This window comes from Mixophyes fleayi, chromosome 10, assembly GCF_038048845.1.
Source record: "Mixophyes fleayi isolate aMixFle1 chromosome 10, aMixFle1.hap1, whole genome shotgun sequence".
Classification (NCBI taxonomy): domain Eukaryota; kingdom Metazoa; phylum Chordata; class Amphibia; order Anura; family Limnodynastidae; genus Mixophyes; species Mixophyes fleayi.
The window spans coordinates 54,202,266-54,224,567 of NC_134411.1; the positions used below are offsets into that span (position 1 = coordinate 54,202,266).

At 41.6% G+C, this 22,302-nt stretch overlaps 1 protein-coding gene across 16 annotated transcripts in view; it reads left to right on the forward strand.

The window, feature by feature from the left end:
* Nucleotides 1-22,302, forward strand: part of NRXN2 (neurexin 2) — a 725,960-nt gene that overhangs the window by 233,596 nt on the left and 470,062 nt on the right. For 10 of the 16 annotated variants that reach the window (XM_075188775.1, XM_075188784.1, XM_075188781.1 and 7 more), the window contains one exon: nucleotides 691-714. The exons of the other annotated variants lie outside the window; for them this stretch is intronic. In XM_075188775.1, the coding sequence (XP_075044876.1) occupies nucleotides 691-714 (24 nt within the window). The remainder of the gene's footprint in view (nucleotides 1-690; nucleotides 715-22,302) is intronic. 16 annotated transcript variants of the gene reach the window in all.

Genomic DNA, 22,302 nt, shown 5'->3' on the forward strand with positions numbered 1-22,302 from the left:
ACCCAAAATGTTTACACATTTAACTGTGAATGTTAGTTATAAAGGCTTTTATTTAACTATCCTCTTCTTATTGATTTGTAAAACAAAATGTATATATTGTTTGAAAGCTATTGCCTCACTGTATAACATTGTATTGACATTGTTTCTGTTTTACTACATTGGGCTATTAAAGAACAAATATACCTAAGACATTTATGTTATGTTTTTACAAGCTTTGACTGGCTCTAGACTGAAATAAACCTTCACTTAAGACAATTTAGGCTTCTCTTTTTCATATTAAGGTATTATCGTAGCCAAAATTGTATTATTTCCTGTCTTATATAACAAAAAAGTTACAAACAAATAAATCCCCTTTCTCTTACATATTACTTCTTTTACCTATCATACCCTTCTATTTTGAGTATTTCTATATCTAACTTATGTAGCCTATACAACCTGTAAAGCTTTCACTTCACTCCCCTCCTTCCCCATCTCTCTCACTTGTTCTCACTACTAATTGTTTTATCTTTGCCAGCTGGAATATAAGACTGTCCTCTCTGTTTTCTGGTGGGAGTGTGTTTTTAGGTCAAAGGGAATAGGTGAATGATGGGAGGGGATCAAAATGGAGGGTAACAGGAAGGGGGCTTCTCCTTCATTCTCCCCACTTGTATTATATATATATTTTTTATTCTCTTTCCGCTCGTGTTAAAGCATGCAGGCATCGGACATGCTCTGGTAAACAAACTCCATTACCTGGTAGATATCACTCCAATTGTACCCCTGGGGTTTATTCCAGCTCCTGTCTTCTGTTCCGTTCACAGCTCAAAAACCAAAAGTCCCTCAACCACTGTACCCTTTCACCTCCTACCCTCAAACTGTATTCTTTACAATATCCTTACTATTTTTCTTCCAACCAATGTTATCATCTCTTATTGTTTTTATTTATAGTTTTAAAATCACATTCACATTTTATAGTTTATTTGCTTTTTTATTTATTTTTATTATTTTATTATAGCTGTCAGTGTACAATTATTTTATTATGTCTTTATACCTTTTATTTATTATTTTGTTATATGTGTTATTGTAAAAATATTTTGTTAGGATAGACTTTGATAGGAGAAACCTAAACATAGTAGATTTCTAATATCTATCAAGCATGTTGCACAGGGAAGTGAAATTGAATTGAAAGTGTCTATTTTACATTATCTTTTCTTTAGAACTAAATAGTGGCTGTGTTTTTTTATATCTTTGTTCATTGCTTGTTCAGAAGAGATTACATGTTCTTATGAACATAAAACACATTTGCTTACTATTTTCTGCTAATAGTCACCATGGATGTAAAAGACTGATGGCAACCCACTCGTCATTTCATATATTAGGCACAGAAATCTGTTATACGGGGGTTTGTAGAAATATGGTGTTCCCATGTGGTCAGTCTGTGTGTTGCAGAGTGCATTCAGCAATGCATTATGAAATCATTATTGAATCCCAGGCAGTGTACATGCAAATATAAATGTATTGGAATAGCAGTGACACCATGTGGTCATAGATTGAGTTGCAGAGCTGTTTCACTATAAATAATTATAATTTTGGGCTTGTTTAGGTTCTTTTCTTTCTGATTAGTAAATTGGTGCCTTTTATTTTAATGTTCACTCAATGAGGGTAACCAATGAGCAGCATTTGTTGTATTGTCACTGTATATTTTTTTCATGCTGGTGTGTGTCTGCTAAGGTCAACTACTATAGTATACGTAAGCAAAGGAACGTGAATTTGTGGTACAAGGAGTAATAGCAGGAATATTTCATGCATTCATTGTTTCACTGACAACCTGTGGATACATATCATACTGGAATTCATAAATGATTGAAGTCTTGCAAATGTAATTTGTGAAAAGGCTTCCTTTAAGGTCAGAGATTAGAGTGACATCATGTAGTGATTATGCATATTATAATCACATGGAAGAGACAGTTTATACAGAGACCTATCCACTGATTGTATCTTTAATTAGCTTTGCAATTTAAAAGTTCAGTCTGTATAGTTGTATGGCTTTATATTACAATCTCATTTTAAATAGATTTTTTGTTTATTCATATAACATTTTGTGTATGTTTAATTTCCGGTCTCCTGTTTCCCTTTCTTCAATCCTCGTTCCTTCCTCTCTTTTCCTCTTTCTCAATAACCTCACTGACTCATGCACATACTCTCCCAGCATTAAACACTGCTTATTGTATTAATGGATGGGCTGAGGTTGGAGGGTGGGGTCTTTCATGGCAGCCATTGGTGTAGGTTGTGGTGTGTGGTTTCTGGGGTAAACATACTACTCCCATATATTACTCCCACTTATACATAATACTCCCATCATACTCAGATTATCATTTAGCGACTTCACCAAACTCCTCCCAGCCAACCTTGTCTCCCTTCACCTGTCTTTTGCTGTTTTACAGTGGATTAGTCGGGCTGCCATTATAGATCACCCTCCTTCTTAGACAATGCATGTTATAAGTGGGAGGGGGCTGTAACAAGGCATGATTAACACAGTTCATTCCCTTGGCATTAACCCCTCTTGTAACTCCACTAACATAATTCTGTTTTCCTTGATACCTGCTCTGATATCTCTTTTCTCTTCTCTATTAGAGTCATAAAGTGCAGTGAGAGATAAGATAAAAGTTTTATCTTTTCTTTTATTGAATCTTCATGACCCACACAAAATCTTTCTCCACATTTGCTTTTTCTTCACATTTTCCACATTCTCTATCTTTTTTCACATGTACTACACGTTATTTACAGATTGCATTATTATATGTATATTACAATCTCACTTTCATGTATCTCTCATAATAATTTAATTTCTCAATGTGTTTGCTCTTACACAACTCTCTTTATCTGTCTGTATCACATCTTCCTTACTGTTATAAATGCACCTGGCTGCTGTTTCTCAACAAGCATGGGGCTTTAGCATGCAATGAATGGACCACCCCTACCTCCATTAACCTCATTAACTGCATGCCTGATAATTTAATTCCTCCTTGGCCAAAGATATTCTTGTCTCTTTGTTCATGGAGGTATTAATTGCATGATCCCACCCCCCTCCTGCATGTCCCCTCTCTTGTGATCTGTGACATGTTTAACTTGAGGTTTGATTACTAATAAACTGAAATCTAATTAATGACTTGTTTACTAATCAACATTTTTGTGTCTGGTCTGTTCCTCTGAGGGGGTCCACTAACTTCTCACTAATACTATACATCTCTCCCTGTACCCCCCCTAACTATCACCCCCGTCCCGTTACCGCAAAGCTTCTCCCCTTCCTAATTCTAACCTTTAACCTTAATCCTTTCCAACAATGGGGAGACTTTGGAAGGACACTGTGCTGGTGTATACATCTTAATTAAAGTGGGTTTAAATCAAATATATTCATAAATTCTTTACAATGAAGGAAATGTGTTGCAGTTGTAGAAGCTATATACATTCAGAGGTTGCTTATTATTTTGCAATAATAAGTTAATAAAATATATAATTTTCAATACTTACTTCGGCAATAAATAATAACTCTGTTTTACAGCTGTCAAGCAACTGTTTTTATTAGTGTGCAGTCGTAGGATTTGAGTTATACTTGGGTGTGGTGTTTAGGTGGTAGTATACAAAATTCCTCTTTACAAATGTACCATTTCTGTATTTCATATCCTGTCTAAACTGGATCCCCACTGTCAGTGATCCTTAAAAAAAAGCCAAAGTTTTTAATGCAGTACAGACCTGACACCAAAAGCATACCTGCTGGGTTACCTCCTGAAATGTATAGATGGGCCCTTAGTTTGCTCTTTAGCCTAAGTCTATTTATGACCCGTCACATTTTCTCTACATTAATTATCATTTATTATAGCAGTGATGTGATATGATTTAACATAGCAATTTAATAAAATTGTGCACCTATAAGAGCCGTCTCAGTGAAGAGTCTATAGTAAAATGATCACTATCAAGATCACTTTACTTCCAGGTTCTAAACTGGCCTATGCACTGCACATGCACGGACATAAGGCTGCACATGCTCAGAAGAAAAATAGTGATAGGATAGAGGGATAGGCGCACAAAGTCTGCCAGGGAGGAATCTGAAGATCCCTCTCCTGTGATTGGATAGAACGGCTAACACCATCTTATTCTTAGCTATCAGGGTCAACCTTTATAAATTGGTCCAGACTGCAGTCCCCATTGAGAATTATGGGAACTGCAGTATTCTGCTGCAGTTCGCCTTTTGCAGGAGATATCCCTGATATCTCCTGCGTTAAGCTATTGCTAAAAAGGCCAGATACATAAATTTGCCTAAACAATGCAGAAACAGTTGTTTCTGCAAGGTTTAAGTTTTTATAAATAGGCCCCTTAGTGGCAGGCTCATGCTCAAAACTTAAGAAAAACCTGAGAGGAGTTATTGTAGTTTTCAGATATCAACCATCACACACAGCTTAGTTATTTTATTATAGATTTACAATTTAGTTTCTGGAATCAGAATGAATACCTATTTTAGGGAAGAGTGGGACAAATAGTGTAGTGTTTATTACAGTTCAGTGTGTAAAAGTACAATAAATTATGCACACCTTTCTCATTGGCTGACAATGGGGAGCTGTGTTTTATTAACTAAAACTAACACGCTTAAGGCTTAGCACCACGCTCCCAACCTGTCACTGACATGAGGAGAAGCAGCAGAGCTGAGACTGACATCCCCCTCCCATGCCCACCACCGACTGCAGTGTCTGAGGAGTGAGGGGAATTCTTGGGGTGTGGTAGCCTAAATGGGATGGACGCTTAGAGCACATCATACCCTTCAACCAGCCCTGGTAATAGAATTCCATATATTAATAAATGACAATTCTGCCATATTGTATGGACTGTTCTATTACTAGACAGTTGTGCAAATAAGTGGTATCCTTTCTTTCAGCATCATTACAGACCCCAATCCTAGTTGGCCCTAAATTGTGTTATTTGGTTTACTGGTTGATGAAGCATGGTCGTATCATATTATACTTGAGTAGTTCTCATGTAATCTTTATTTTTGGTAGACAGGCTATTTCCTTGAAGTGGATGGCACAACCATTACTTACAATATATTTATGAAAAACACAGATTAACAACACTTTCTCATAAGAGAGGGTCCTGTACGGGCATTGTAAATATCCGATAAAAAAGATTAAGTTATGGGAGGTGTATTGGTTTCCCAGATCTCATAATCACACAATTGTACTCTGGCATTCTTAAATAGTTTTATTTGGTAAGGACAGTTGCATCACTTAGCATGGGGAGGTGTGTTTAATAAACTAAAACTTACACGTTTAAGGCTGGACTCCCAACCTGTCTCTGACACAAGGAGAAGTAGCAGGTCACGTAAATCCAACACTATCTTGTCATTCTCTGTTTTAGTATAATTCCAGTAAAGGCTTGATAAATGCCAGCAATGCACAGGTATGCAGCTGCATATAATCCACAGACTAATACAGTATAATATACCTCCAACACACCACACTTTACAGCACATTTAATTAATAATTTAACCTACAGCTTTCCAGCAGCATAATTTATCACAGGCACAATATAACACACCAATAATAAAAATAAGCGCAACATAAAATATAATTCACAAGCACCAAACCATTTGGGAAAAGTAAAATCTGAGTTAGAGCTCGGTTGGGGTGGAGATGGGGTATTGATGAGGAGTTTGCTCCTGTGCACAGTCACTGAGAAAAAATGAGGGTTGGTGAGCAATAGATTAACACGCAGAGAACAGCTTGCCCTCATTTTCATGCAGCAAACTAACAGATTGGAAAGGAAGGATATTATTTCCGCTACACCTCTGTCAAACGCAAAACAAGAGTATGCATATACAAACCTCTGTAAGTCTAGATGATCTATGTTGTAGATTCCATAGCAGCCTGGTGTCCTGAGCAGGTAATGTTTCCTACCAAAAGCATTGCTTTGCTCTGTGAAAGGAGGTTTCTAAGGGACAGTCTACTACAATGCTAGGCAGCCCTCTGGGGGAGTGGCCATGTTCCCATCATTCTGTGGCCATGCCCCCTATCCCGATGCCGGAAACTTAAATGTTGGGAGGTAAGTATGTATGTATGATTATTTTTTTTATTATTATTATTATTATTATTATTACCCTAATTTATCCTAATTGTAGGATTTTGTAGGAAATATCCTGGTGCCCAGGGCCCCAGGATGTATGGTATAATTAAAAGGTGCCCCATAACAATATTTTGAAAGGGCAGTCACATTGATTAGCTTAGGGAAGTCTGCTTATATTACACTGTTTTCCCGGTAGCAGGTGGTGTAAACTCTATATTCGTTTTAGATTGTAATTCAGATTAAGATTTTTACATTGCAAACTCATTAGGGCTGGGGCATCTTTAACTTCTGCCATTTTATCTTATTTATTTATATGACAACCCCCTCAATGTACTTTGGTTACATAATATTTTGACACTTTTTAAATATATTATAATAATAACATTTGTTGAATGCTGTCGACATCTTTCACAGAGAAAAGCAGTGTGCTTGTGTTTCAGGCATTTAGCACATATGCGGCATAATATGTGTAGGATAACACAGCATAAAAGTACTGGACCCTTAGAAGCCTTTGGCCCCGTAGCAACTGCAAGAGCTGCAAAGGTCATTGTAATGCCCCTAGTCCTGGGTTTTGTTCAATCCTTACATAGTGTATCGCATAATGTATGTAGAGTAAATACTTTTTATAATACAAAGTACTTATATGCTTCTTGCTCTAAAAATATCATTGCATCACTGTGAAGGAGTGTTCCCACTGCCGACATCATGGGAGCAGTGGTCAGCAAAAAGGGAGTCCAGTCTAAATTTCCTAACACACACACACAGACACGGGTCAATTTGTTAGCAGACAATTAACCTACCAGTAGGTTTTTGGAGTGTGGGAGGAAACCAGAGCACCCGGAGGAAACCCACGCAAACACGAGGAGAACATACAAACTCCTCACAGATAAGGCCATGGTCAGGAATTGAACTCATGACCACAGTGCTGTCAGGCAGAAGTGCTAACCACTTAGCCACCGTGCTGCCATGGCCCTTAATTTCAAGAAAAAAACAGCCCCAAAATATCCTTGACAGCCCATATCATTCATCCCAAAATGCACTCACATACCCCTCACTTGCTCAAAAATTCAATCACATGCCACTCAGACCTGATGCTCAAAATTAGCCCCACATGCACCCTCACAAGTCCTCACATATACACCAAAACTCCGACACATCTAACTCAGACCTCCGCACACGCCACTCAGACCTACTCCACATGCTACTCACACCTCTCAACATGCCACTCACACCTCCCTAAATGTTTAAAACACATATCTGCAAAGCCAGTACCTACAGAGGAGGGAGAGCATGTGGTTCAGAATGTAATGCTCACCGTCCTGCTCTGATTGGTTGTGCTGCAGTACCGCCCTGCATCATGCAAAAGAGATCACTTGTCATGGAAGCTGGCAGCTTCCATTCAGTCTTATTCGCTGCTTTATGACAAACCAAATGCTCGAGTTGTAGAACGGGGTCTCCAAATTCTTGATTTTGATAAAAACAAAGAACATTGCCGCTTACAGCCTGAAACAGACACTTAGAAAGGAAAAATAGGGATGGCATACTAAGCCCTCCCTCCACTTCCTTATGCTGAACCATTGATTGAGAACATTTTCCCAGCAGCAGCTGCAGGCAGACATCTCACACAGTGTATGAGGCTCATAGAAACAGGGTTTTGTGGGAAAAGACACCACTCTGTATACATCCATGAATGAATGATTTAACATTTATATATGTGCTGTATTTGCATGCAAATTTGCTGTTTTTCCGTATTTGGTAGAGCATGTCATTGATCTCTTTGCATTTAACTTGGGCTAAATGCATTAAATGGTGCTTGAAGCATTTTGAATACTGCAGCACAGCATACTCAAACTCTAATGAACATGTGATTGGGTAGGCCGAATTTGGAAGCAACAGTGTGAGCAGTGTCAGAGCTGTTTACATGCACTGCACTAGTGCTATAAATGCTAGTAAACACATGTAACTTAACTCCATTGGCTTAGATGATGTAAGCACATACACTGACTGCTTTGAGGACACATTATTGATATACATGATAGTTGCCAACTCTTCCGGGATTTCGGGCAGGTCTTCTGGACTCCCGGGAGAGTATGGCAGCCTCCCGCATCTGCCCACTTCCTAATGAAATGGGCAGAATTAGATCCAAAATGACGCGATTCTCAGGGAATCGTGACATTTGCATTTGATTTGCATAGCTCTGCCCCCGAAATGACCACCTCCCCCCAGGCAGCTCCCGGACGCCGACTTGAGAAAGTTGGCAAGTATGATATACACACAAGTATACATCAGTATTCACACATGCAGCATTGTGTTAATGATTCCATTGTGAGACATGAGGGGGCAGAATCTCTATGAACAGATTTTAAAGAGGGCTACACACACACACAGCTCTCCTGGGGAGTTCTCCTTAATTGTCCGCACATATCAGTGGTTCTTTCTCTTTATCCATGGTGGCCAGGACATAAACCACACTTTGCCTTTCTTACTTCATATACATTTTTATTTTTTTATTTACAGCCAATTGTATACATATTTGGCTATTATTACTAGCCCCTATAAAGCAAGAGTTCACTTGATGAGCCATTTCTTGGACATACACAATATTATATAAAGTGAATGTAGCATTGGACCCATGTAAATCAGTTCCCCATCAGATGTTAAGGACCTCAGTCTGGCAGTGGAACTCTTTAGTATAAACTAGTCTACTGACTGGTGACAGCCACTCACCTCTCCCCAGATGTGCTGTCTGCTTCTTGCAGTCAGTAATGTGGGGGAATAAGGACAGTGAGCTGCAGTCTGACCCTCTTTCATATGCTGGCTCCTCACTTAATGACATTATACATGCGTCACCCCCTTCTTCTCACTGAACATGGCATGGCCAGTGTCAGCACTCTGAGCCTGCTCAGCTAGTCGCTGCGATGAGCTGTCTGGTTCTGACTGTGCTAAGTTTTGATTGCATGGTGGTTCTGCACTACAGGAAGCCCCCTTAGTGTATGCCTGATCGGGGGCACAGAGCTGGGGCGCAATTTCAACTATAGAGCATGGTCTTGGCCCCACACCCTAAGGGATTTCCCTATTATCCCGGTGGGACAGTATGACACTAGGCATATGGATTGTATATGCTAGAACAAATAAGTTGATGTTTAATGGAGGCTGTGTTTAATGGCTGAAAGGGGTTAAATACCATGTGGCTGCAAGTGGGTTAATGGCTACAATTGGGTAAATGGCTGCACAATGATTAAAAGCTGCACAATGTTTAACGACTAATGGCTGCAATGGTTGCTGTGTTTACATATGATGGAGTTGCTTGTAATGCATATACTGTATATAGGTTGTAGAGTAATTATGATTATTGTTAAGACCCTCGCCAACTCCACAGCACCCTACATCTCCTCCCTCCTCTCTACTCATGCTCCATCCCGCCCTCTCCGATCGGCCAATGACCGTCGCCTCTCTTCCCCCTGATCACCTCCTCCCACGTGCGTATCCACGACTTCGCCCGCGCTGCACCCCTCCACTGGAACAAGCTCCCTCCCTCCGTCAGAACTTCCCCTAATCTGTCCAGTTTCAAACAGGCTTTAAAAACCCACCTTTTTCTTAAAGCTTTCCAGTCTCCCACTTAACTTCCTACCTTTTCTTCTGACTCTTCCCCTTCATTCCCCTTCCCTTATCCCCATCCTCCGTTCCTCCTTCTCTCCCCCGTGTCTCTCTGTCAGTCTACCCCACCCCTTAGATTGTACGCTCCTTTGAGCAGGGTCTTCTCTCCTCCTGTCTTCACCACTTTTAACTCTGCTCGCCAGCTACCTAGCCTTCCTCCTCGAGGACCCTCTTCCCCCGTCCCCTCTCGCTCCCTCCTCTTCCCCCTGGGGTTCTCCCTCTCTTCCGTGCCCTCCTTCCTAGGTGCCGCTGTTGGCGGACCTACCCCTCTCCCCTCTCCCACCTCTCTAGCTGTGCCCTGAGCTCACTGAGTTACTGTGATTATTGTTTACTGTTCTGTGCTGTCTCACCTCGTATTGTAATTTTGTTTGTCCCTGTAAGGCGCTACGGACACCTAGTGGCGCCCTATAAATAAAAATTAATAATAATAAAATAATAATAATTGTAGTATTTTATAATGTAGATGCATGTGTGGAGTAATAAAGAGGTATATTAGAATATATGGTTTATGTTGTGATTTGTAGCTAGTAATAATGATAATTGTAGTATTGTACATAACAGAGTTAATAATGGAGTTTGAAGTGCTCTGTGTAATGAAAAATAATAGAACATGTAGTACGTATGTGCGGGGATACTTTTCTGGGGTGTCGTCACATAATTATAAATCCCTCAGGTAAGGATTACGTACAAATATAAATGTGCAGTTTACACATGGAACAACGTAAGAATAATAGCAGTACAATAACATTAGAAAATTACAGAAATATGAATACCCGCTAGCTAAGCCCTGGTTGGCAGTTAGTCCCAAGCCATAGACTTTCCACTGCTGGGGTCCATACTGATATTGAGTTGCGAAGGTATGCGGTCCTATTGTGAGGTAACACCTGCAGCATTCCTGTGTCTCCTGGCCTGGGATACCTCATTCCTGCTTAGTGTTCTACTTTTATAAAGTCTGTGATGAGGGAACTCATCCCCTATTAGTGTGAGAAACGCTGTACAGTTTGTCTGGGGGATCTCATTTTGTCACAGTAAGACGGGAATTCAATTGCTGGCGATGTGGTGCGTGGGCATCGGGCCACGCACAATGCCAGCAACTACAGAACGTCTGTGATTCTAATGGCGTCTGGGATACACACATGCGTACACACTATTAATGTACATATAAAATACAGTGTAAAGTCAACCTGGTAAAATAGTGTACCATCTGTTATACTAAGCTGTTTCATGTTCTGTGTTATTGAAGATTATGTTAACAAGAATATATATATATATATATATATATATATATATATATATATATATATATATAACATCTCAAATGAAAATACATCTGTGTGTGATCTTCCTTGATAAATATCATTGTCCCTATGGTGTGATATGATCATCAGCCACAAGAACATGATGTGGTGGAGTTCATCTTCAGTAGAGAAATTGTGGGTGAAGACATGTAAATTGTTCTTTATATGTCCTGCTTTCTGACATAGATACTACCACACATGTAATTCAGATGCATAGCTAATTTGCCAGACATACATGGAGTGCTTTGAAGTTCTTAGTGAGCATTAAATCCCTTATTTTTATTAGTAGAGAGCATGTGAATATCTTCTGTTTTTAAAGGTTTTTTTTTACTGTATTTTATTCACAGTGGCAGGGTTCTGGTTCCTTTTAACCTTACTGGTTGCTCAATGATGCAAATAGAATAAATTGGTTCACCCAAAAATCCTAGTTGTATGGGCCTCTTGATGGATAAAAGTTAATAATCAAAGTCCATATATTGAGGACATCTATGATTAGTGTATAAAGTGTTAATACTGTACATAAAAAACACTCCAACAGTATATTTCAAATGAAAACAATATGAACTATGTTGGAATGGGTAAACTCAAGAGTAACTAGATAACTAAATAAGCAAATTATGTTTACCTCCTCCTTTTCTTTGTCTTTTGAGTGACTTCCCAAGCTGCCTCTGAAACATACAACCAAAGAAACATGAGGGAACCATTGGGGGACTCCTCAAGGAAATAAATGATCAGGCAAACATAAGTTGCCTGTCACGAGCCGCGGCGGTACTCACAGCCACCGCGGCTCGCTTCCTGTCGGTCCCAACGTCCCGGCAGTCACCATGACGACCGGGACGTCATTTCCTTTCAACTCCCGACCGTTGCCAAGGCAACGGTCGGACGCTTCCTCAGCGCCGTGTCCTGGCAGCCAGGCGCGCATGCACTCTAGGGACAATCAGGCAGATTTAGCCTGTGGCTGAATTAGCAGGCATTAGCCTGCATTTGTGGATTTCAGGGCTAAGCCCTGATTGGTCTTGCTAGGTGCTGGCAATTAGCCTACAAGTGTGGCCATGTCTAGGGGCAGGTTCTGATTGGTTGTGGGTTGTATTTAAGGCAATGAGGTCTGCTGCCTCATTGCCGGTTATAGCTTCTGTGCTCCAGGCTGCTGACCTGCTTGTTCCAGTTCCTGTTTCCTGTATCTACGTTTTGACTTCCCGTGTATGACCCTTGGCTTCGTATTTGACTTCGCTTGTGTTTCCTGTGACCCTGATCCTTGGCTCGTTTACCCGTTCTGCTACTTTGCCTGTGACCTCTGACCTCAGCTTGTTCATTGTTGCTGTTACCTGCTGCCGACCTTTGACCTCTGCGTGGACCTGACTCTTCTTGCCTGGGTTCTCCCCAGCCGGTACACACTTCACGACCCTCTGTCAGTCTGCAGCCCAGTCTGTCCCCCCCATCAGGGGCTCCAGTGAACACCTGACTGGCAGAGTAGACTCCGGGTTGTGTTGTGCCGGCTGGAGGGGTTCCTAACATTATAACCGGCCCACTCACGGAGACGAGGTTGGAATGGATGCAAGTGGATCCTCACCGTCTCCGGCACAAGCCCTAGCAGCCCATGTTGAGTCCTTATATCAGATGATCCAGGGATTGGCTGAGCGTCTGTCTGTTCAAGAAGAAGCCGCAAAAGTGTCACAACCCATTTCAAGTTCCGTCTGTGAACCTAAGATGAACTTGCCGGATCGCTTCTCTGGAAATAGGTCCCTGTTTCGGAATTTCAGGGAGAGCTGCAAGCTCTATTTCCGATTGAGACCCCGCTCCTCTGGGTCAGAGCATCAAAGAGTCGGGATTATCATTTCCCTTCTACAGGGTGACCCCCAGTCCTGGGCGTTTTCCTTGCCGCAGACCAGTCCTGCCATGCAGTCAGTAGACGCTTTCTTCGAGGCGTTAGGTCTATTATATGACGACCTGGACCGTATTGCCTCCGCTGAAGCTCATCTACGGGCCTTGAAACAAGGCCGGCGCTCGGCAGAGGAATACTGCGCTGAATTCCATAGATGGTCACCTGATAGTGGATGGAATGATCCTGCCTTGCGGAGTCAGTTCCGTCTTGGCCTGTCGGAACAGGTCAAAGACTCTTTGGTGCAGTACCCATCTCCTACCTCTCTGGAGGATCTGATGCACCTCTCCATTAAAATCGATAGGAGATTTAAAGAGCGGAAAACCGAAAAGGAGACATCATCACATCTATCCGGCTTCATTCCTGTTCCCACGGATGGTGAGGAACCCATGCAATTGGGAGCGTATCGTCTCTCCCCTGAGGAAAGAGACAAGAGAAGATCACAGGGCTTATGTCTCTATTGCGGCACAAAAGGCCACTTCTCCCGTTCCTGCCCAAATAAGCCGGGAAAAGAGCATGCCTAGGGAACGAGGGGAAAGTTCACCTAGGTCTACAGATTGTCTCCCCGAAAAACGCCTTATTGATCCCTGCACAACTCACGTTTAGTGCTCGTTCAATGGACCTGTCCGCCTTCGTTGATAGTGGAGATGCAGGCAACTTCCTGGACATCGGGTTCACCCGCGCCGCTAAAATTCCGATGATAGAACTCAAGTCCGCTATTACTGTCAGTTCCTTAGATGGAGGTCCGTTGCCTGGTGGCAAGATTTCCTGGGAGACCTCGCCACTACAATTAAAAATCGGAGCTCTCCATTCAGAGTCAATAACCTTCCTCCTTATCGATTGTTCATCAGTTCCCTTGATCTTGGGCCACCCATGGCTTTCCCGTCATAACCCTGTCATGGACTGGGTAAAAGGAGAAATTGTCCAGTGGATCTCTTACTGTACACAGTCCTGCTTGTCACTGCCCCTGCGGGTGATTCAGTCTATTCCGGAGCAGCTTCCCTCACAATATCATGAGTTCTGGGATGTGTTCTGCAAGAAAGCTGCTGACACCTTACCACCTCACCGTGACTTCGACTGTGCCATCGAGCTTATTCCTGGTTCCAAGTTGCCTAAGGGTCACCTGTACTCTCTCTCTGTTCCCGAGACCAAATCCATGCAGGAATACATCGATGAAAATCTGGAGAAAGGCTTTATCAGGCCATCTAAATCTCCCGTAGGAGCAGGATGCTTCTTTGTATCCAAAAAGGATGGAGGGCTAAGACCCTGTATAGATTACCGGGGATTGAATCTTATCACAATTAAGAACACCTATCCTCTCCCGCTCATTTCCGTACTTTTTGATCAATTGAGAGGGGCTACGGTCTTCACAAAAATCGACCTTCGTGAAGCGTATAATCTCATCCGTATCAAGGAAGGAGATGAGTGGAAGACGGCATTCAATTCGCACTCTGGCCACTACGAGTATCTGGTCATGCCGTTTCGCCTTAGCAATGCACCTGCAGTGTTCCAGGACTTGATCAATGAAGTTCTTCGGGAATTCCTTGGTTGTTTCGTGGTCGTCTATTTAGATGATATCCTCATCTATTCCAGATCTTTGCCCGCCCATCAGACTCACTTCAAACAAGTTCTACAGAAATTACGAGAGAACCACCTGTACGCTAAGCTGGAAAAGTGTGAGTTCGAGGTGCAGAGGGTATCCTTTTTAGGCTATGTAATCTCTTCTGAGGGATTCTCCATGGACCCAGCTAAGGTCCAGACTAATTTGGATTGGGTGCAACCCAACAATCTTAAGGCGGTGCAAAGGTTCCTGGGCTTCTCCAATTATTATAGGAGATTCATTCACAACTTTGCTGACATTGTGGCTCCCATTGTCGCTCTGACCCGTAAAGGAATGGATCCAACTAATTGGTCGTCCCAAGCAGTAGCTTCATTCGAAAGCCTGAAAAAGGCCTTTGTCTCCGCTCAGGTCCTTAGACATCCGGATCCAGCTAGGACATTTGTTCTTGAGGTCGACGCCTCTGACATCGGTGCCGGTGCCATCCTATCCCAGAAGGATCCTCATACTAATCGTCTGCACCCATGTGCTTATTTCTCCCGTCAGTTCTCTTCAGCGGAGGCCAACTATGATGTCGGTAATAGAGAACTATTGGCAATCAAATGGGCCTTCGAGAAGTGGCGGCATTGGTTGGAGGGTGCTTCACATCAGATCTCTGTCATTACCGATCACAAGAATTTACAATATATACAGTCAGCCAAACGTTTAAATCCCAGACAGGCTCGGTGGGTGTTATTCTTTACCCGGTTTAACTTCCTGATCACCTACCGACCAGGCTCCAAAAATGTCCGGGCAGATGCCCTTTCCAGAAGTTTCTCGGCACACCACATTCCAGTCACTATCCCAGAGCCGATTATTCCTCCTTCTGTAATCCATGCCGGGTTGACCCAAGATCTGAGTATCACACTTCAGAGATTCCAGAAATTAGCCCCTGATACTACTCCGGAGCGACGTCTCTTTGTTCCAGTCCATCTAAGGAAGGCGGTTATTGCAGAGGCGCATAACAGTAGGGTTGCGGGGCATCCTGGAATTTTCAAGACGTTAGAAATCCTTTCCCGTACAGTCTGGTGGCCATCTATGTCTGCTGACGTCAAGAGTCATGTCCTCTCATGTGAGGTTTGTGCCAGAAACAAAGTTCCTAGGATCCGCCCAATAGGCCAGTTAGTTCCTTTGGCACCACCTGCAAAATCATGGACCCACTTGTCCATGGACTTTATAGTGGATCTACCACCTTCTGCAGGACACAATACCATTTGGGTCGTGGTAGACCGGTTCAGCAAGATGTCACATTTCGATCCCTTACCCAGACTGCCTACAGCTCGGGATTTGGCCGTCTTATTCATTCAACATATTTTCCGGCTCCATGGACTCCCTACTGACATAGTTTCCGATCGGGGTTCTCAGTTCATAGCGCAATTCTGGAGATCTTTCTGTACCCTTCTCGGAATCAAGGTTAGTTTATCATCCGCATATCACCCTCAGTGAAATGGGCAAACCGAAAGAGTTAACCAGTCCTTAGAAAAGTTTTTACGATGCTACACATCAGAGTTCCATGATAATTGGTCTTCCTTGTTACCCTGGGCGGAATTTGCCTGTAACAATTCCTGTCATTCCTCTACTAAAACTTCTCCGTTTTTCTGCAATTATGGTTTTCACCCCAGATCTAACTCCTTGTATTCGCTTAACCCAGTTGGTGTCCAGGAGATCCGTTCCACTGCAAGAGATCTCAGAGTTATCTGGAGGAAAGTACAGGCATCTCTGAAACAAGCTTCATTTGTCGCGAAAATTTTTTCGGATCGCCACCGTACCATCTGCTCCTTCAAGGTGGGCCAGAGAGTGTGGCTGTCTACAAAAAACATTAAACTCAGACAGCCTTGCAAAAAGTTTGGCCCCAAGTTCATCGGCCCGTTCCTTATCATCAAGCAGGTTAATTCTGTCGCATTTAGGTTAAGAATTCCGGGCTCGTTGAGAATTCCCAACACAATTCACTGTTCTCTATTGAAGCCGGTATTATATCCTACTCAAATCCAGTCTTCAAATTTGCCTGAGAGAAAATCAAACAGATCACCAAGATACGTTGTTCAGAAGATCTTGGATTCCAAAAAAGTGCAAGGTCAGGTGCACTTCCTAGTGCAGTGGAGGAATCGTGGGTTAGAAGAACGGTCTTGGATCCCACGGAGACAACTCGATGCTCCTTAACAGTTGAAGGAGTTCTTTTAAAAAATTTCCAAGGAAACCGGGATGTCGGGGTTCCTTAACCCCTCCTCAAGGGGGGGGTATACTCACAGCCGCGGCTCGCTTCCTGTCGGTCCCAACGTCCCGGCCGTCACCATGACGACCGGGACGTCATTTCCTTCCAACTCCCGACCTTTGCCAAGGCAATGGTCGGACGCTTCCTCAGCGCCGTGTCCTGGCAGCCAGGCGCACATGCGCTCTAGGGACAATCAGGCAGATTTAGCCTGTGGCTGAATTAGCAGGCATTAGCCTGCAGGTGTGGATTTCAGGGCTAAGCCCTGATTGGTCTTGCTAGGTGCTGGCAATTAGCCTACAAGTGTGGCCATGTCTAGGGGCAGGTTCTGATTGGTTGTGGGTTGTATTTAAGGCAATGAGGTCTGCTGCCTCATTGCCGGTTATAGCTTCTGTGCTCCAGTCTGCTGACCTGCTTGTTCCAGTTCCTGTTTCCTGTATCTACGTTTTGACTTCCCGTGTATGACCCTTGGCTTCGTATTTGACTTCGCTTGTGTTTCCTGTGACCCTGATCCTTGGCTCGTTTACCCGTTCTGCTACTTTGCCTGTGACCTCTGACCTCAGCTTGTTCATTGTTGCTGTTACCTGCTGCCGACCTTTGACCTCTGCGTGGACCTGACTCTTCTTGCCTGGGTTCTCCCCAGCCGGTACACACTTCACGACCCTCTGTCAGTCTGCAGCCCAGTCTGTCCCCACCATCAGGGGCTCCAGTGAACACCTGACTGGCAGAGTAGACTCCGGGTTGTGTTGTGCCGGCTGGAGGGGTTCCTAACATTGCCTATTTCCTTTTAAGACTACTCGACAGCCAACACGAATAGGAAGAACACAAGCATCAAACTATTTGTGTGTGTGTGTGTGGGGGGGGGGGGTGTCAAAGGAGAACTCAATCAGCACACTGATCAATTCATGCACATAAATGAGATTTTATTGATCAACTGCTTGCAGAATTTTTCTTCTAAGCAAGTGTCCTCAGAAGTCATGACATCCAGATCATAGTGTCTGGAGAATGTATGAAATGATGACTATGCTGCTAACTTGCAAAGACCTCCTGCTGAAGCCTGCACCCTGTGAGCCAATGAGGCCACCACTGCTCTTGTGGAATATTTTTTGGACCCCATGTCGTTCACTTTTATAAGCCTGTTAAATACTTTCTCTAATTCATCTTGCAGGTCTGAGTTTGAAAGGAACTTGACCTTGACTTGGACCTTCAGGGAGTTCAAAGAGAGAGGTCTGTTTTACTGACATCCTTTGTTCTGGAGAGATACACATATATTGATCTGACCAGATCTAATGTATGCAATCTTTCGTCCTTCCCATTAGCTGGCTCTGGACAAACAGCTGGATAGATAATTTCTTGGTTCTCATGAAAAATGGAAACTACTTTAGGCAAGAGTGCAGGATTTGTTTCCAGTACCAGTTTATCTGCCTGTATGCTCAGAAAAGGCTCTTTCTACCACACACCATTCTTCCACTGTTCAAGCAGATGTGATAGCCATCAAAAATATTACTTTCAGCTTGAGCCATTAGAGTGATACTTTCTGTAGGGGTTAAATGGTTTATATATTTAGGGCTTTTGAAAACAAATTGATATCTCAATGTGCCCATAAAAATGTTATGCTAGTACAAATATGTTTTGTTGCTTTAAAGAGTCTCTTGATTAGATCATCTGATATTGATCTTGTGTCCAGAAAAACATTAAATGTCGATACCTATGCCTTCGGTATACTAAGGGCAAAGTATTTTTGTAAACCTTGTTAAAGAAAGTCTAGTATCTGAGTTATGCATTGATTAACTTGGACATGTACCAACATATAAAGGTTTTCCAGACCCTGTAGTATGTTATGGAAACATTCTTTCATACCTTTACTCTAGTGAAGGTGTCACTGACAGTCACCGTTTAATAGCCACACCATCAAAGATAGATCCTCTGGATTTGGGTGAGAAATTGTCACCTATGGTAGAAGGTCTGCTAAGGGTCTGCCCATGATATGATTGCTGATATCTTCTCTAGCATTGTTTTCTACTGGTGCCTACTCGTCTGTTTATCAAGTCTATCACTATCCGATTGTCTGAAAAACTCCTTTTATGTTTCTATTGCAATTAAGGCTATAAAGTGTTGCATTGAATGCCACACTGCTCTTGCTTCCAGAATGTTTTCATGTAACCTCTTTTCCTTTTGATTCCATACACCCTGTATTTCCTATGTATTGAGATGAGTTTCTTAGCCTTTGGAGCCCGAATCTGTCCTTACCACGGTCCACTCTGGTTCTGAGAGGTGTAGTGCTGTTATCATTAATTTTGGAGACCTCCTCATGCTATGTGTAAGTCTTAGATGCTGAGCCAGGGATTCTGAATTGTGATTCCATTGTTTGAGTACTTCTAGTTTTAGATAACTCATGTGACAGACCACCCATGAGAGAATACCTATGGTTGAGGAGAACATTCCTAATAGCTAGATGCACTCCCTCAGAGAAGACATTTTTTTTGAATATTTGGATTCTCTCATTTTATCTATCTGTATTCACAAATGCATGTGTTGAGATGGCACAAAATGACTCTTGCTGAAGCTTATGATCCAGCCATGTTCCTGTACAAACACAATTAATTACCTTGAGTATCTTGGTTTTGCAACTGTGTTCCGATTTTCCTATTACCAGAATATCGTCCATCATTTCAATTCCCTGTTTCCTGAGAATGGCCATCAGGACCATCAGAACCTTTGTGAATGTTCTAGGAGAAGTTGAGAGGCCAAATGCTAGACACATAAACTGTAAATGATATCCCATATTGAAGAATCTGAGAAGACAATGATGTTGAGGCAAGGAAAGAAATTAGGAGTCACACTATATACCTTTACTCAGTTGATTTAGGACTAACCAGTTCATGTGGGCTAGCATGGAGTCTGAAAAAGAGTCATGCAGACGGAAGTTTGTGAGGCCCACAATTAGGTCCAGTTACAAATATCCACTTTAAGGTCAAAATTATTTAATAGATGTAGAAAACACATTTCCTCACAGAGTGTTTGATCAAAATTAAACATAAAAATGGGACTTTTTCTTACATGCAAAAATGGGTCTGTACAGTATTTCAAGTTGCATGTATCTTAAGATATGTGCTGCTTTAAATATAGTGTTTAAATATATCCAGTGTTGAAATGTGGCTGTGATAACCATCAACTATCATCATAATTTATTTGTATGATGCTACAGATTCTGTTGTGCCTGACATAGTTGACATACATGACATACATGAAAACATACATGAAAGCAGCTAGCATGATAACATGTTTACTGATGATAGCAGGTACAAGTGAGCAGAATAATGAATGCATGGATGCAATTAACAGAGCAAATCACATGGCATGTAGAAAAATTTAGCTTCCGACATGACAAGGGACATAGTTTGGAGATAGTTTAGTTTGGACTATGGACCAGGTGGTGGGGCAGTGTGGAGAACCATGGAAAATAATGAGTGAAGTACAGGAACATATAGGTTAAGCAGGACTTCAACTTTAAATCAGACCCTAAACTACCAGTATTCTTTATACATTATTGGGAAATAAAGTTTATTTTCTCATATAAAATGGCCAGTCCAAGTCTGGCAGTAGTTGAACTTGGAAATAATTATCTGAAGTAATAGTTTTCGAAACTGTAAAAATCATTGCTAAATATAAGACTATGCTACAATTCAATCAAAACAGGGATAATCAGTAGGTTTGCAACATACATAAATAAAAGGACGCATTAGATGTACTTTTGTTATGTTATGTTATATGCTTACATTTCTTTTCACAATTTATTAGCCAGCCTGTGCCCGTAAGGCAGTTTTTGTGAGGTTACAAAAACTGTGTTATACAATCAGAAAGGAAAAATGGAAAAGACAGCTTAAGAATTACATGTACCTAGTATAGCAGCTTTGGTAGTGTATTAAATTAAATAGTGACTTTACAGAGCAATTCATATGTAAAACAATACAATTTTAAAACCCAGGAATACCCAATTACGTAACTATAATCATACGGCAACCACCTATCTGGGGAAAGGGACCTAATATGCAGAGTCAGATAGCGACTGCAATTCATTCCTTGTCACTCCCAGAACCATCATGTGAATGCTTGTTAATGTACTTAATGAACACCGCCCAGCAAGAGCTGTGCAGAGCAGTGTAGGGGAAGTGCAGTGTGTGGCAGGGTCTCTACACCGTATGGCTGGTATGGAGTCCCTCTATGGAGGTGAAGTCTTTAGCAGGATTGATATTATTATTTTTTTGTATAATCTGTTTTTCTTGAGGTGAAAACGTAACAGATGAAACAATTCAGCTATAATATCTGGGACAAATAACATAGTTCATCCTCAAATTTTGGGAGATTTCCAGTGTATCAGAATTACCGATGTGGCAGCGTTATTGAAATGTCTTAGCAATGATTTTTTATAGTTAGTATTGGGGACATTGATTAAGAGTATTTTATTCTTATCTAAAAATGGAAAGAATGGTATTGTCAAATACCTAAAGATGTATTAACATGAGATATTTATTTGTCTGTAAAATGCTTAATTCACCTTTTATTGAATGGAAAACTAATTGAGCTAAGCATCAAGATCTTTCATCCCTATGTAAATTAATATTGTACACAAGCCTTTTAGGAATCTGGTGGCAGATTATCTATTTATTAGAGGGAGAGAAACCTCAATCCTGCAAAAATGGGATTTTTTTGCAGATTGGCTTCTTCCTAGGCCCCCAGCAGGTAAAGGCTATCGCAGGCAGGTAGCCATCACTGGGGGCCACCTGCGATGTTTACACATACAAAACATGAGGAAGCCTATTTACCACAGACAGGAATGGTATAAGTACAATGAAGTGTCTACTTGATTACTATTTAATACAGCACCCATTTGACTAGTAAGCAGTGTGGCACCCATTCCTCCTGAAGATAGTGCGGCAGATTTGTTACTAAGAATCCCTTTGTGGCGATAAGTAATATATTTTTATCAGAACAATTTATCAAAAACAAAATTGCTGAGGCAGTTGAGCGAAAATGAGTTGCCTTCGCAATCCTAGCTCAGTACGCTAAGAGTAAACTGAATTTTTTTTCCCAGATCACTAAGAGCCAGGCCAGTCTGGTAGATGGGTGCATGCTTGAGCTATATATATATTGTTTAAAAAATATTGTTTTTTTAAACAAAAAATATATATATATATATATATATATATTATTTCAAAAAAGATTTATTTTATTTGAAGACTTAAAAAAACCAAAACATTTTAAGCATTAAAAGGGATAAAACATTTCTTTAAATACTTTTGGTCTATTGTCACTATCCTGAAATTATTATAGCTCCAACAGTGTCCACCGTTCCTCCCCAGTACTTAACTATTTACATAAGGCTAAGTACTTAGACTTATATGCAAGTTAGTGCTTTGTGCTCAGATAGGTAAGCCCTGAGGAAACATGTCGGAGCAATCTCATAATGGTGCCTTCTGCTATTGCATCATGGTGCCAAGTGCTGGGGGCATGGCTGCACAAAACGCCTCTTTAGGTTGATCAAATACTGCGGTCTACAGCATAAAAC